Genomic DNA, 15,385 nt, shown 5'->3' on the forward strand with positions numbered 1-15,385 from the left:
ATATACAAACCTACATGCATTTGCATCTAAAAACCTACTGTGAAAGGGTCCACGTCTGGTTCTTTGTGGCTCTTGACATTTCTTAATTGCACTTTAAAAGGCAGACAGTGAGAAACCTCCTCACCCCCTTTAGCACCCCAGAAGCCTCATTTGCATGAACCTCAGTATTTGGCAGGTTCATGCTTCACAGGACACATCAGGATACACTCAGCACGGCTCCAGCACGCTTGTCATTTAATGTCAGAGCTGGCAGTGGTCTATGCAGCTAAACACTGGTGTCTTTACAAGCCTGATTGTCCTTGTCAAGTTTGTGGCACAAGATTGATATAGTCTTGGCATACATCATCAACAGTCTTTCCAGATATGCCAGAGAATAACTTCAAAATGGCTGTGTCCCAATCTGCATTTGTCCTAAATAGTATAAGAGATTAGAATTAGTGTGTCCTACACTGAAAATAAGCAGTCCAAAGGTGGATTTCATAAGTACACTCAAAAAAAATTGTTGGCATGGAAACTTTTCATTGCACAAAAGGTTCTTTATGGACAAGAGTTCTTCAGATTATTTAAAAGTTCTTCACACTAAGAAAAAAAAATATTTTCATGAAAGGTTCTTTGGGGAAATTATATGATATTTTAATGTCATCAACACCCTTTGAAACCTTCATTTTTAAGTGTATGCATATTTTTTGGCTATAATATCACCCATGAAACCTTGAGCCCTTGGTTTTTCAACACAATTGTCAGTTGTTCCAATGCAGAACTGCACAGCAATGAGTTTTTGTTTGTAGTATAAGTCTCTAAACTGTGACAATATCTAAAGAAATCTGCTTAACAGAGATGATTATATGATAGAAATCCCGGTCTAACACAGAACAGCTGGTGCTGCTCCCTGTACAGTGTTTACTCTAAATGCCCATCTCAGGATTTAAGCACCATGGTCATAAATTTATAATAATGTAACTCTTAGAGATGAATTAGGGGTCGTATTATTGGAAATTGATGATGCTGAGCCATTATGATGTTTAACAATTTAGAGGAATGGGGCTTTTGTCTTGGCACCTGCGCAAGCATGGCTCCCTAGAGAATTGAACTTGCCGGATGGCTGTCTCTCAAATATTGTGAAGGAATTAATTGTTTCGATTCGGACCAAAGCGCAGTACATGATCAGCGAGGGAGCCATTAATCACACTGAAGCTGCCAGCGCTGCTTTCTCCATTTACGCACACATAATGTCACCAGCCACTGTGAAAGCATATGGAAAGATACACTTTCTCTGTCTAGTGCATCATGTGTTTCGTACTGTCCGTATAAAGGCATTGAATAATGTGCAGAATCAATTCATGCTTAGTAGTTTAGTTTGCGATACATCAGTACGATAACTTGCAAATTTGAACTCATTGAGCTCCACTTGTTGCCGACAGTTCTGTATAATTTGGTACTAGTAATGGATTACGCTATTAGAGAAGTAAAAATGAAAGAAATGAGACTAGTCATTAAATGTTTTTTTACATGCTCTAAACACTCTCTTGCAGCTTAGCATGAAAGCTTAAGGGAAGGGCTACATGACGTCACCCAAGCTAATCGATAAAGGAAAAGTGTTTTGACATCACCAGTTACCGTGGCAACGGCAGCACGCAGCTTTTATCTGCTTGGCAGGCTGAGAGGTTGTCAGACAGGGCGTTGCTTTCTTGTTCTCCTCGCTTGCACGGAGCTGGAGTTGTAACGGCTGTCAATGTCAAACAACGACAGTGCCACTTTAGCAGACTAATGTGCCCTATGATAAGCATAGACTGAGGCACTCTGTGCTTTTCAGTGCAGTGAGCTTTTCAGTTGACCTTGATAAGCCAAATTCAAGGTGAAACGTAGATTTGAACTACCTTCATACAAGATCTTGATAATAAAATAGCAAAAATAGCCACGTGTTAGATTGCATTGAGTTTCATTCTGATTTTTTTTGCTTTCTTGCCAGTCACAGATTATTTGTTTGTTTCAGGGCAGTGTTTGTGTGGCCAGTGCACATGCCACCCACCCGGAGATAAACGCGTACACGGCAAGAACTGTGAGTGTGACGACAGGCAGTGTGAGGACCTGAACGGAGAGATCTGTGGAGGTAACACACACAAACACACACAGCAGGACAGATAAACATAATGGTTCCATTGTTTGACATCTCTATGGTGCTGGTCTATGAAAATATTATGAAAAACTGAATGGCAATTGACCACGGTAATGCAATGCTCACCAAGACTGCATATATCTCATTAAAAATACAGTAACAACAAATTAAAATAACTATTTTCTATTTTAGTATATTTTAAAATGTAATTTATTCAAATGTTGGCTAAGCTGAATTACTACATTACTACAGTCTTCAGTGAAACAAAATCCTTCAGAAATCATTCTAATAGTCTTTTTTGGTGCTCAAGAATATTTCTTATTATCAGCAATGTTCAAAACACTTGTGCTGCTTAATATTTTTGTGTAAACCATTATAATTTTTTTTCAGGATTGTTTGATGAAAGGAAAGTTCAAAAGAACAGCATTTATTGAAATAGGAATCTTTTGTAACAATGTGAACATTTTTGTAACATTACTGTCACTTTTGATCAATTTAGTGTGTCCTTGCTGAAAAAAGTCTTACTGACCCCAAACTTTTGAACAGTAGTATGTGTGTAATTTATATATTTACATATATATTGTATATATAATATATTGTATCTCACAAAAGTGAGTACACCCCTCATATTTCAGCATCCATTTTATTATATGTTCTTAAGGGACAATACTATAGAAATGAAAATTGCATATACTTTAGAGTAGTCAATGTGCTGCTTGTATAGTAGTACAGATTTACTGTCCTCTAAAAATAACTCAACATACAGCCATTATTGTCTAAATAACTGGCAACAAAAGTGAGTACACCCTAAGTGAATATGTCAAAACTGTGTCCAAAGTGTCAATATTTTGTGTGAGCACCTGTTATCCAGCGCTGCCTTAATCCTCATGGGCATGGAATTCACCAGAGCTGCACAGGTTGTTGCTGGGATCCTCTTACACTCCTCCATAATGACATCACAGAGCTGCTGGATGTTAGACACATGGCGCTTCTCCAACTTCCGCTTGAGGATGCCCCTCATGTGTTCAATAGGGTTCAGGTCTGGAGACATACTTGGCCACTCCATCACCTTCACCTTCAGCTTCCTCAACAAGGCAGTTGTCATCTTGGCGTCGTGTTTGGGGTCTGCAACCTCTAAAGCAATGCTGGCAGCACTCATGCATCTGTTTTTTGAAGCCAGCTTCTGCACCTGACGCACAGTACGAGGACTCAACTACTTTGATCGACCCTTGCGAGGCCTGTTTCGAGTGGAACCCTTCTTGGAAAACCTTTCTATGACCCTGGCCACTGTATTGTAACTCAGTTTCAGGGTGTTACTGATCTTCTTATAGCCTAGGCCAACTTTGTGGACAGCAATAAATCTAATTCTCAAATCCTCAGAGTTCTTTGCCAGTATGAGAGAATTGTACTCAAAGCACCAAATTTTGACTGCTCTAATACAAGATACGCAAATTTGTGTTGTCCTATCAAGCAGACAAAAACAGGAACATGATGAATAGGGCATGTGGCTTTGCATGGTTAAAAGATGTAGAGCTGTTATCACTTAGGATGTACTCACTTTTGTTGCTAGCTATTTAGACAATAATGGCTGTATGTTGAGTTATTTTCAGAGGACAGTAAATCTGTACTGCTATACAAGCAGCACATTGACTACTCTAAAATATATACAAGTTTCATTTCTATAGTATTGTCCCTTGCGAAGATATACTAAAATAGTTAGGCTACTGAAATGTGATGGGTGTATTCACTTTTGTGAGATACTGTATATACATTGCTTATATAACTTTCCAATCAAATGTAATTCTGGAAAAAGATAACATTTTATTATTATACATTTTTGTACATAATTTTTGTCAACTTTAAATAGGTCAGGTCCATTGCTCATAACTTAATGAATCTTGCAAACTGCGGAGACAAAATAAGAATAATAATGTTATTCATAACAAGAAATGCTAGCTTTCTTTATTGCTGCTAGTAGATCTTTATATTTAATTACTTTTGGTGGATCCAAGCTGTTTTTACACCATCTTAGGGGCCTCCAGCAAAACTCTTGCTTCTTCTCTCATCACAACATATGAGTTTTTCTATAATCATGATCATGTACAAGCTTGTGGGTTTAAAAATTAACCTATAAAGACTCCAGCTGACTGAACAACACATCATTCAATCGACCTAAGGGGATTGACATATTAGGTCTATTTTTTTATGCATTATGATGGAATGTAACATACACTTACACCATCTGACTTTAGGGATATTAATAATAAACACCAGGGAACTAATCATGTTATACATATGGTTCTGCCAAGGGCAAGTAGGTAATTAATAGAGAATCAGCATCTATCCCACTGCCTTAGTCTCCTTTCATGGCCGCTCGCAGAACATACACATTATGGATTGGATCAATACAGGCACAGAGGTGCACCCTTTCTTTAACAGAATTGAGTGCTTGTCAAAAAAAATCTTACAAGTCACAAGTTTACAGTAGGCTTTATTTGAATTTGGATGTGAGGGTGAGTTGTTAACATCCTCAAACTTCCAGTTGTACCCATTTAGGCCAATTTTCAAACCAGTTGCATACATGACAGGCGAACAGTGTAATTATAGTGCTCACATGTCTTTGATGCCTCTATGAGAATATAACAAGCTACAGGAAATCAAAAAAGATGCTGCCTTCCTCTAAAACTTTATTTACTGGTGTTTCTCTTGGACATTGTTACTTTTGGAAATAGTTTTGTATTATATACTATTTGATCTCATATTTCAGAATATTTGTTTTGCTTTATATCTGTACTGTTAATTATTTTCTCATTTAAATGAAGATGCGCTCCTTGGAGAAAATACCCCTTCTACAAGCCTGCCAAAATGATTAATTAGCATTTTTTTATTTAATCCTGCTTCTCTTAGAAGTTTGCACTCTTGTTTGAAGTATCTAGGCACAAAGCGTTGACTTGGCAAAGTTTTTGCCAAGGCCAAATCCTCACCACTTTAGTCATTTCATTGTAATTGACATTTTCTAAGGATATTTGCTTTTGAACAGCAGCTTGAATCATGTATATCACACTATGTACTGTACTTGAGATGAAGACCACAGGAATATTGGCACTGGAAATAATTGACAGTCTTGTGTATTCCTAGAATTTGCTAGACTTTACAGATTCTAGTAATTTCACTAGTTGCTTGAAAGCAATACTAAAAAAGATGATTTTCAAGCCCTCTTGCTGGGGTTGTGAGGTTATACCTGAGCACGTCTGTTTCATGTGCTTTCACTTTAAGAATAAAAAGACTATTGCTTTCCATTTCTTCTCTATACTTCCACCACTACTATAATGATTTCAGCCATATACAGTACTAACACTTGACGCAAAATACTTACTTTTCTTTTTTTTTTTTTAACTACTAAAATGTATTTGTACACTTAAAGGGATAGTTCACACAAAAATGAAAAATCTGTCATCATTTATTCATGCTCATCTCTGTCCAAACCTGTATACGTTTCTTCTTTGGAACATAAAAGAAAATATTTTGAAGAATGTCTGTAACCAAACAGTTTTGGTTACCGTTGACTTCCACTGTATGAAAGAAAAAAAAAAAAAATCAAAATTGACAATTCTTGCTTTTATGGAGAATTACAGTATTTATTATAAATGTTTTATCCATACATATACAGTACAGTTCAAAAGTTTGGAACCACTAAGATTTTTAATGTTTTTAAAAGAAGTTTCGTCTGCTCACCAAGGCTACATTTATTTAATTAAAAATACAGTAAAAACAGTAATATTGTGAAATATTATTACAATTTAAAATAACTGTTTTCTATTTGAATATATTTCACAAAGTAATTTATTCCTGTGATGGCAAAGCTGAATTTTCAGCATCATTACTCCAGTCTTCAGTGTCACATGATCCTTCAGAAATCATTCTAATATGCTGATCTGCTGCTCTAAAAACATTTAATGTGTACAATTGTACAAAATATTTGTGTAGAATATTTTTTTTCAGGATTATTTGATGAATAGAAAGTTCGAAAGAACAGTGTTTATCTGAAATCTAATCTTTTGTAACATTATAAATGTCTTTACTGCCACTTTTGATTGATTTAATGCGTCCTTGCTGAATAAAAGTATTCATTTCTTTAATTTCTTTTCAAAAAAATAAAAATAAAAATTCTTACTGACCCCAAACTTTTGAACGGTAGTGTATAATGCTACAGAAGCTTTGTATTTCAGATAAATGCTGTTCTTTTGAACTTTCTATTCATCAAGGAATCCTGAAAAAAAAAAAAGTACACAACTGTTTTCAACATTGAAAATAATCATAAATGTTTATTGAGCAGCAAATCAGCATATTAGAATGATTTCTGAAGGATCATGTGACACTGAAGACTGGAGTAACGATGCTGAAAATTCAGCTTTGCATCACAGGAATAAATTACTTTGTCAAATATATTTAAATAGTACACAGTTATTTTAAATTGTAATAATATTTCACAATATTACTGTTTTTTACTGTATTTTTAATTAAATAAAATGTAGCCTTGGTGAGCAGACGAAACTTCTTTTAAAAACATTAAAAATCTTAATGGTTCCAAACTTTTGAACTGTACTATATATATATGTATATATATATTAATTCACATGCTCTCTTAATGTTTAATCAAAATAACTTACCGCTCTTGCAACAACATTTTTTTTCTCTGATGATGTGCTTATTGGCTTGAGGGTTAGACAACCTGTCATTCACAGGAGATCACAGCAGTAGCAAATGACAACAATCCAATGATCCAATCAATTCCCAATGGACAAAATCAAGTCCTGCCCTACATTTTTTTCTTGTTTAAGAAGTAGTTTCATTCAGATATATGTCACAGTAGGGAAGAAAACACTATCGCAATGTCCATTCCACGGAAGAAAGAATATCACACAGGTTTGGAATGACATGAGAGGTTCCTTCATTCCTTCACACAGGGAATGTTCCAGTTGGAAAGGAGCTATATAAATTTATTAGGTAACACTTTAGAATACTCTTCCGTCATTAATGAAACTACACAGGCGCAAATGATTAATGCACTATTAACATTGTAGTAACAAGAAACTCTGATTAACAAATTAGTGAGTAATAGTGCTCAGTTTAATGTGGTAATTCACTATTAGAATAACTAGTTTTTTTTCATACCTCCTGGAGAACTACTAAGAACTTCTATACAGGTTCGTGACTGATGCGAAGATCATGGTAACCCACTAGTAATGACTCAACTATTACCAAATCCTTCAGAAGGAATTATTAATTATTTGGATCAGTATTCTAAACTGAAGATCATGATAACTCCTTAATATTGACTGAAGTCATTGTAAACTTCTGGTTCTTGTTTTGTTTAAGGTTTTGGATTGTAATGACTCGAGTGTTAGATCACAATTATGGAAAGAAAGCACAGACACACATTTTGCCAATGTTGAACTTTTAAAATATGTTGTTAAAAAAGGACTGGTTAAAATGATTTTTTAGCTGTTTTAATTTCACTGTCGATAAAAACAACATAATTTTCCCAGTTATCAGCAAATATATATCTGCCACCAATGTAAATGTTTATCTGTCAAACTGTTATCTATTCAATAGCAGTGCCATTTGAGAAACTCCTCCTGTGAAAATGTGATGATAGATGAGCACAACAGTTTCACCCGTGATACACGTCGGTATATTAAGAACGACATTCCTCCTCTTTTAGTGGGGATAGAAATTTAATGCTGCTGCTTTCTGAATGCTTATTTTGTTGTGTCACTAAGCGACAAGCCGCCTCAGCTTGGCCGGCTGCCCTTGTGTGGGCCAGCCCTAGGAGATGTTTAAATATGTATAGGGCTCGGGACTGTGACTGCCGGAGTCACAGTCAGACAGATGAGAGCCTGCTAACAGATGAGAAGTGTGGAAACACGCCGTCCCTCCAGCTCTCAGCTCAGAGAGACAGCCGTCACACAGTGATGAAACGTTCATCTCAGCTAATTGCATAGCTGGTCCTGCAGGACTGAATTGGTGTTCAAATGAAGGGCAGCCTTCAGATACGCCTTGCCTATCATGGGATCTTTAGCCCTTGAGAAGCCATTCCAGCTGTATTAACATGAAAGTGTTTTACTAAAATGCAGGATCATCAATATTTCAGATTGGATTTATATCATATTATGAGGCACTTGCATGAGAGTTTAAGACTAGGCTACATTCTTTGGAAAATATCCTTCCAGAGATAGGTGTGAGAAACACCGTGAATTCAAACATGCCCACACTCGAATTGCATTTACAGGCGGGATAATGGGGAATCGCAGGTGCGCTTTAATTGAAAGGACTGGGGTGCCACTCACCAAAGCAATTAAATGCTCTCGTAGGCTGGCTGATTGAAGCAGTCAAGCATGTAGCTCTACCAAGAGTGCATCAAACTTAAAGCCTGTATATCTACACCCACAAAATAAACGGGTTAGCGAGAGGAAGACAAAGAGCCACGCGCAAAAATATTTTCTCGCAGTTATTCTAAGCTACAATGGGAATACATTGCCACCCCACCCATTTATTCCAAATAGCCACTACAGCGCCTGGTGATTATTAAATCAATTTGGCATTTCATAACCTCCTAAATAAGTATTTTATAAGAAGTACAAGTATATTTCACAAATGAATCTCCTTTTTGATTTGGCCTACTTTGCACATCCTCCGCAACAAATATATTTCCTCCCAACTGTAGAATATAAACTATTGAATTGGGTACTTTCCTTCCTACTTTGATTTGGTATTCCAATTTGGTATATCACCTAGCACAAAATGAAAAAAATATGAATATATATAGCTCAGGAATCAGGAAACGGGAACCATGGAGGACTCCATTTACTGGGAAAATCTTGTTAAAGCCAAAATGATATTTAGCTTCCCATTCATTGACAACCATATATACATAAATCTCTGTGCTAATTTTGGTCAAATACAGGCTATTTTCACTGTGTATAAAACATATAATATGCTTTAAATTAATATTAATAAATGTAAATACGCACTATTTTAACATCAAGACAAGGCATGTAGCTGTTTTGGAAAAAAACTATAAAGAATACCAGTCACAGCAGAAATCGTTCTCCCCTCCGCCATGTTTAAAGTTTATGGCATGCCCAACACGGGAACTATCTAAATTATTCCCGAGCCTCTCAGTGATAAATATGACTTGAGATGGCGTTCATGTCTGAGTTTTAACTAGGGAACTCGTATTTACAGTACGATAATTCCGATAGCATGTGAAGGCAGCATAACATGCTTAAGACATTCAGAAAACATACTGAGCACTGAATAGACTGTTCAGTGTTGTCTATCTTTTCATTTTGAGGCACATCCTTTTGTTTGGTTTCAATATCTAGAACACATTTCTACCTTGCCAGATATAGTCTAGGCTAGGGGAATCCCTCTTTTTTTTTTTTTATTCTTTACCGATCACTGTTCCAGAAAGTAAGTTGTTGAGAGGAAGAGAGCTGTTCTATAGCTCAGTGTCTTACAGTGAGTCACCAACTGCTCTTTAAAGATTAAGAGAGAAAAAAAAAAACTGTTCAGCTTCAGTGAACATTTTGTTTCCTTACAGCCTACGTGAAATAACGCCCATGCACAAATCTCCAGAAGTGACGCTCTTGTAAATGCCAAATAACCCGGTCCATAAGTGACAAGGACATTTAAATTGGCAACTTTATAAACTTTATAAATTACTACTCCAAACACTTTATGTTATTAAGTTGTCAACCTGTTTATAGCTAACGCAAGCATGCAAACACTAAAGATTTTCAATGTTCAGTGTTAACAAACCTCAGTACTCAAGGTACTTGCACTGTTGGTTACCTCTAAATTTTTGTCATTTATGCTGCCTTCATGTGCTGTCGGAATTATCGTAAATACACAAGTTTCCTAGTTAAAGGGTTAGTTCACCCAAAAATGAAAATAATGTCATTATTACTCACCCTCATGTCGTTCTACACATGTAAGACCTTTGTTCATCTTCAGAACACAAATTAAGATATTGTTGATGAAATCCGATGGCTCAGTGAGGCCTCTATTGCCAGCTATGTCACCAAACTTCTCAAGGTACTCAAAACATATATAAAACAGTTCATGTGAGTACAGTGGTTCTACCTTAATATTATAAAGCGACGAGAATACTTTTTGTGCGCCAAAAAAACTAAATAACGACTTTTCAGTAATATCTAGTGATGGCCTATTTCAAAACACTGCTTCGAAGCTTTACGAATCTTTTGTTTTTTTGTTCCAAACTGCTGAAATCGTGTGACTTTGGCGCTCCGAACAACTGATTCGAAACAAAAGATTTGTAAAGCTTCGAAGCAGTGTTTTGAAATCACCCATCTCTAATTGAAAAGTCGTTATTTAGGTTTTTTGACGCACAAAACTATACTCACATGAACTGATTTAAATATGTTTTTAGTACCTTTCTGGATCTTGAGAAGTTTGATGACATAGCTGGCAATAGAGGCCTCACTGAGCCATCGGATTTCATCAAAAAATATCTTAATTTGTGTTCCGAAGATGAACGAAGGTCTTACGGGTGTAGAACAACATTAAGGTGAGTAATGAATTACATAATTTTCATTTTTGGGTGAACTAACCCTTTAAGGTGACAGTTCAGTCAAAAATGAAAATTCTGAATCAGTGGTTTTGAACAAATCTTCAGGGAATTAATTAATGACTCATTTCATTCCTGGACAATTTGGTGTTATGAACAGATCAGTTGAACAAATGATTGAATGACGCAATTGCGTGCTTTGCATGGTGGGTAAACAGCTACTGACAGAACTTAAAGGGATAGTTCACCCCAAAATTCTAGGTGTATATGACTATCTTCTTTCAGACAAACACAACTGGATATATATATTCAAAAATATCCTTGCTTTCCAAAGATTTATAATGATAGTGAGTGGGGGACATGTTTTGAAGCCAAAAATAAATGCATCCATCCATCATTAATATAATGCATACAGCTCCAGGGGGTTAATAAAGGTCTTCTGAAGAGAGGCAATGGGTTTTTGTAAGAAAAATATCCATATTTAAAACTTTATCATCTAAAATAACTGATCTGTTCATAACACCAAATTGTCCAAGAGTCATTGATTAATTCACTGAAGATTTGTTCAAAACCACTAATTCAGAATTTTCATTTTTGACTGAACTGTCACTTTAAAGGGCACCTTAAAGGGTTAGTTCACCCAAAAATGAAAATTATGTAATTCATTACTCACCTTAATGTTGTTCTACACCCGTAAGACCTTCGTTCATCTTTGGAACACAAATTAAGATATTTTTTGATGAAATCCGATGGCTCAGTGAGGCCTCTATTGCCAGCTATGTCACCAAACTTCTCAAGATCCAGAAAGGTACTAAAAACATATTTAAATCAGTTCATGTAGAGTACAGTGGTCTATCTTAATTTTATAAAGCGATAAATATATCTCCAGTTGTTTTCATCTGAAAGAAGATAGTATTATACACCTAGAATGGCTTGAGGGTGAGTAAATCATGGGATAATTTTCATTTTTGGGTGAACTAACCCTTTAATAGGTAACAAATTTAGAGATGATAAAATTTTGGTTATATGATCATATTTTCTTGACATGAAAAGAAATCTAGCAGCTGCATTTTAGATTAACTGGAGCTTGTTTATTGAGGAAGCAGGACAACCACCTAGTAGTGCATTACAATAATCTAGTCTAGAGGTCATGAATGCATTAACTAACTTTTCTGCATCAGAAACAAATAACATGTTCTGTAGCTTAGCAATGTTTATAAAGTGGAAGAAGGCTGTTTTTGTAACGTGAAATTTTATTTTTAAAAGACAAGTTGCTGTGTAATATAACACCCAGATCTTTAACTGGAGAGGATGAAGTAATTCACCCTTCTAGATGCAAATTGTATTCTAAGAGCTTCTGTTTTTGGTCCAATAATATATCTCTGTCTTATCCGAATTCAATTTTATTTTATATCTTTAACACACCCTGTCAACTTGGATCATTTAGAAGTTTCATCTAGTCCAGATGAAATATGTAACTGAGTACCATCAGGATAACAATGGAAACGAATCCCATGTTTTCTAATAATATTACCAAAGGGCAGCATGTATATTGAAAAAATAAAATTAAAATAAGTAAATGAGTGAATAAATATATACAACAGTACAGTACTATGAGTAGAAAATATAATAAAGATAATAGAAACTAAATATTTTTCAAATAATATTTGACATTATTAATATGATTGGGTGTCTATACAAGAAACAATATAGATACCTTTTAAATTTTAGGATGGTCATATTTAGGGGGTCCATGGCATCTAAAAGGTTGAAAACCCCTGCTTTAATCTAGATCTATGTATCAAGCTTAAATCAAGATCTAAGCTATAGATTTTTTTTTTTTTTTTTTTTTGAAACAAAGGATATGACTGAGCACAATTTAGACAGCTGCCGAAACACCGCCTCATCCAAAGCGATCCGAGAGGCTAAAGAATGTTTTATCCCAGGGGGTCCATAAGTGATAAGAGCCATATAGCTACCGCAACACCATTAGCCAGTCTGGAAACGAATCCCTGTCTGTTTGAACCAATTATATTTGCCTGGATCAATCAGACCGTCGCTTTGTTTTGGCAGATACAAATGGTGGTTTTCTTTGGTAAGGAGAGAAAGTGATTGTGTGTGCGCGTGCACGTACGTGTGCGCTGTGTGTCTCCCCCAGGCCACGGCTTCTGCTCGTGTGGCCGCTGTATCTGCAGTGATGGATGGTTTGGGAAGCACTGCCAGTTCCCCCGCAGCTGTGACATGACGGACGAGCAGAGCAAGAGCCTGTGCGAGACAGCCGACGGCATCATGTGCTCTGGAAAAGGTAGGAGGGACGATGCTTCGAGCGGCACCTTAAAAAAATCTCTTAAAAATGAAAGTGGGTTCCCTCATTTGTTTGTTGGGGAACAAATTGCGCTATTAAATCGATTTCCCACATATGCTTCTCTAATGAGGTGGATAGCAAACACAACTATTTCCACCAATCGATTGTTATTTGGGGAGGGTTTGTGCCACATTTAGTTGATAGAGACAGAAATTATCTGTGAGAGATGGTCTCCATAAGAGTCGTGGCATAGTGGTTAGAAGCCACGTTGGGTTCAAGTCTGGCTTGCGTCAACTTCCAATACACTGTGTTAATCTCATTAAAGTACTGACTAAAATGTTTGCTAATGCCATTTTAGTTAGCCGAAATATGGATAAATATACAAACTATTATTTTAGGTTTTCTGTAAAGTCATGTCAAAACTGGGGAAAACATGTTTGCTGACTGTCTCACAGAAACCTTAACATATAATTTGCTCTTCCAACACAACACTGAAAGCAAAGCTTTAGGTTTTACACTTTAATAAGAGGCCAGTTTCAGTATTTTTATGTGACCCGTCAGCATCCTGGAAAAAACAATAAAGCTTAACCAATTTTTTTTACATGACACATAGTCCTCTGAGTATTCATCTCCTTTCTCTGAGCATGTGAAGTGACACACTAATATACGTTATATATAGGATTTGTTGGAGCCAATGACGGAACACTATTTGTTTGCTGTTGCCTGCCTGAAAACAAGTAATTCCTCTAAGGTCTGGTTTCACACGGTCTTCTCGATTTTCTCAAATTAATGCTTGGCAATCAGCAGGAGAGTTGTTCTGCTTGTCATAACATCAGCATTATTAAGAATGAAACATTGGAATAATTAAATTGATTTTTGCACAGTAAAGATTCATGGGTATAGTTAATATGTGGGCTGCTTGTTGTTCCTCCCAGTAGAATAATATTGTGGTAAATGACAAGGGATGTACTGTCTTATGAGCTGTCTACACTTTGATTGAAGACTGATGGTAAACTACATGGGATGAAATGTTCTTTTTGAGCTCTCTAACTTTTAGCATATATCATGTTTGTAAGGTACAGAAACAGCTGTTACAGACAGACCAGTTCCCTGGATCCTATGTGTAATGTGAGAATCCCAGTTTATAAAACTTGTTTTGTGCAGTCATGTTGACTAACATCTAGACCAGGGTCTCTCCTAAGCATCATAAGCCTAACAATACTTAGGCTTATGCACTGGGGAAACGAAACCCAGGGTGGTCAGTACAAATTAAAGACAGCAAATGCAATACCCACACAAATAATGAAATAAAATTAGCTCTTGGCCTGTTAATTGACCGTTCGCAAAGGCCCGCCTCCTTTAGTTACTGTTGCTATGTCCGACAAGGCATGCGTGCCGCTCTCTCGCATCACATCATGTTCTCACGCAGTGAAAAATACATCGCGGAGCAAAGAGGACACTTACAACATGTCGACAGACAAGACAGAGCAGGTTACTTTTGATATGAAGTCTCAAATTTCAAATTTCGTCATTTTTAAAGAAATTTAAACAATAAATATCGTTTTGTGGCTCTCTAATGTGTCGTGGCAGATCGCTGCAGCGCCTCAGATCAAGTAGCTCGTGAACCGATCATCTCTTCCAACTAGTTCATTTATAGCATCAAATGAACATGAATGAACATCATAAGGAATGTTAGCTGTGTCTCATTTCGAAGGCTGCGTCCTCCGGAGGTCGCATTTGAAGGTTGCATACGTCATTTAGGTTGTATCATTTCAGAAAAGTAAGTAGGACACTCCGAATGTGACCTTCGAACGCTACCTTCTTTCACAGGAATTCGGAGGATGCATGAGGTGTATCCTTCGCTGCTGCAGATAGCCCACAATTCTTTGCGTTGCTGTTAACAACTGTCAAAAAATTTTTAAAAAAATGGCGGCATCTGCAGATATACATGTACAAGCGTGTTTAAATGTAATGTTTTTGTTTTAAACTTTGTTCTTCTTAATATCCTCCTCCTTTGTCTCTGTAACAGATATATGTTGTACATATGCCAGCTCCACAAGCATTAACCAAAATAAAACAAGTAAATACATTTTCTTTAAAGGTGCCCAAGAATGCTTTTTCACAAGATGTAATATAAGTCTAAGGTGTCCCCTGAATGTGTCTGTGAAGTTTCAGCTCAAAATACCCCATAGATTTTTTTTAATTAATTTTTTTAACTGCCTATTTTGGGGCATCATTAACAATGCACTGATTTTTTCAGCGCGCCACCCCTTTAATTCGCGTGCTCCCTGCCACACGAGCTCTCGATTATATTACAGCACATTTACAAAGTTCACACAGCTAATATAACCCTCAAATGGATCTTTACAAG

At 36.4% G+C, this 15,385-nt stretch overlaps 1 protein-coding gene across 1 annotated transcript in view; it reads left to right on the forward strand.

Moving 5' to 3' along the window:
- itgbl1 (integrin, beta-like 1) overlaps positions 1-15,385 on the forward strand; it is a 59,903-nt gene that overhangs the window by 40,226 nt on the left and 4,292 nt on the right. The window contains exons 8-9 of the mRNA XM_048193864.1: positions 1,994-2,110; positions 12,868-13,014. Of these exons, the coding sequence (XP_048049821.1) occupies positions 1,994-2,110; positions 12,868-13,014 (264 nt within the window). The remainder of the gene's footprint in view (positions 1-1,993; positions 2,111-12,867; positions 13,015-15,385) is intronic.

This window comes from Megalobrama amblycephala, linkage group LG6, assembly GCF_018812025.1.
Source record: "Megalobrama amblycephala isolate DHTTF-2021 linkage group LG6, ASM1881202v1, whole genome shotgun sequence".
NCBI classification, from domain to species: Eukaryota; Metazoa; Chordata; class Actinopteri; order Cypriniformes; family Xenocyprididae; genus Megalobrama; species Megalobrama amblycephala.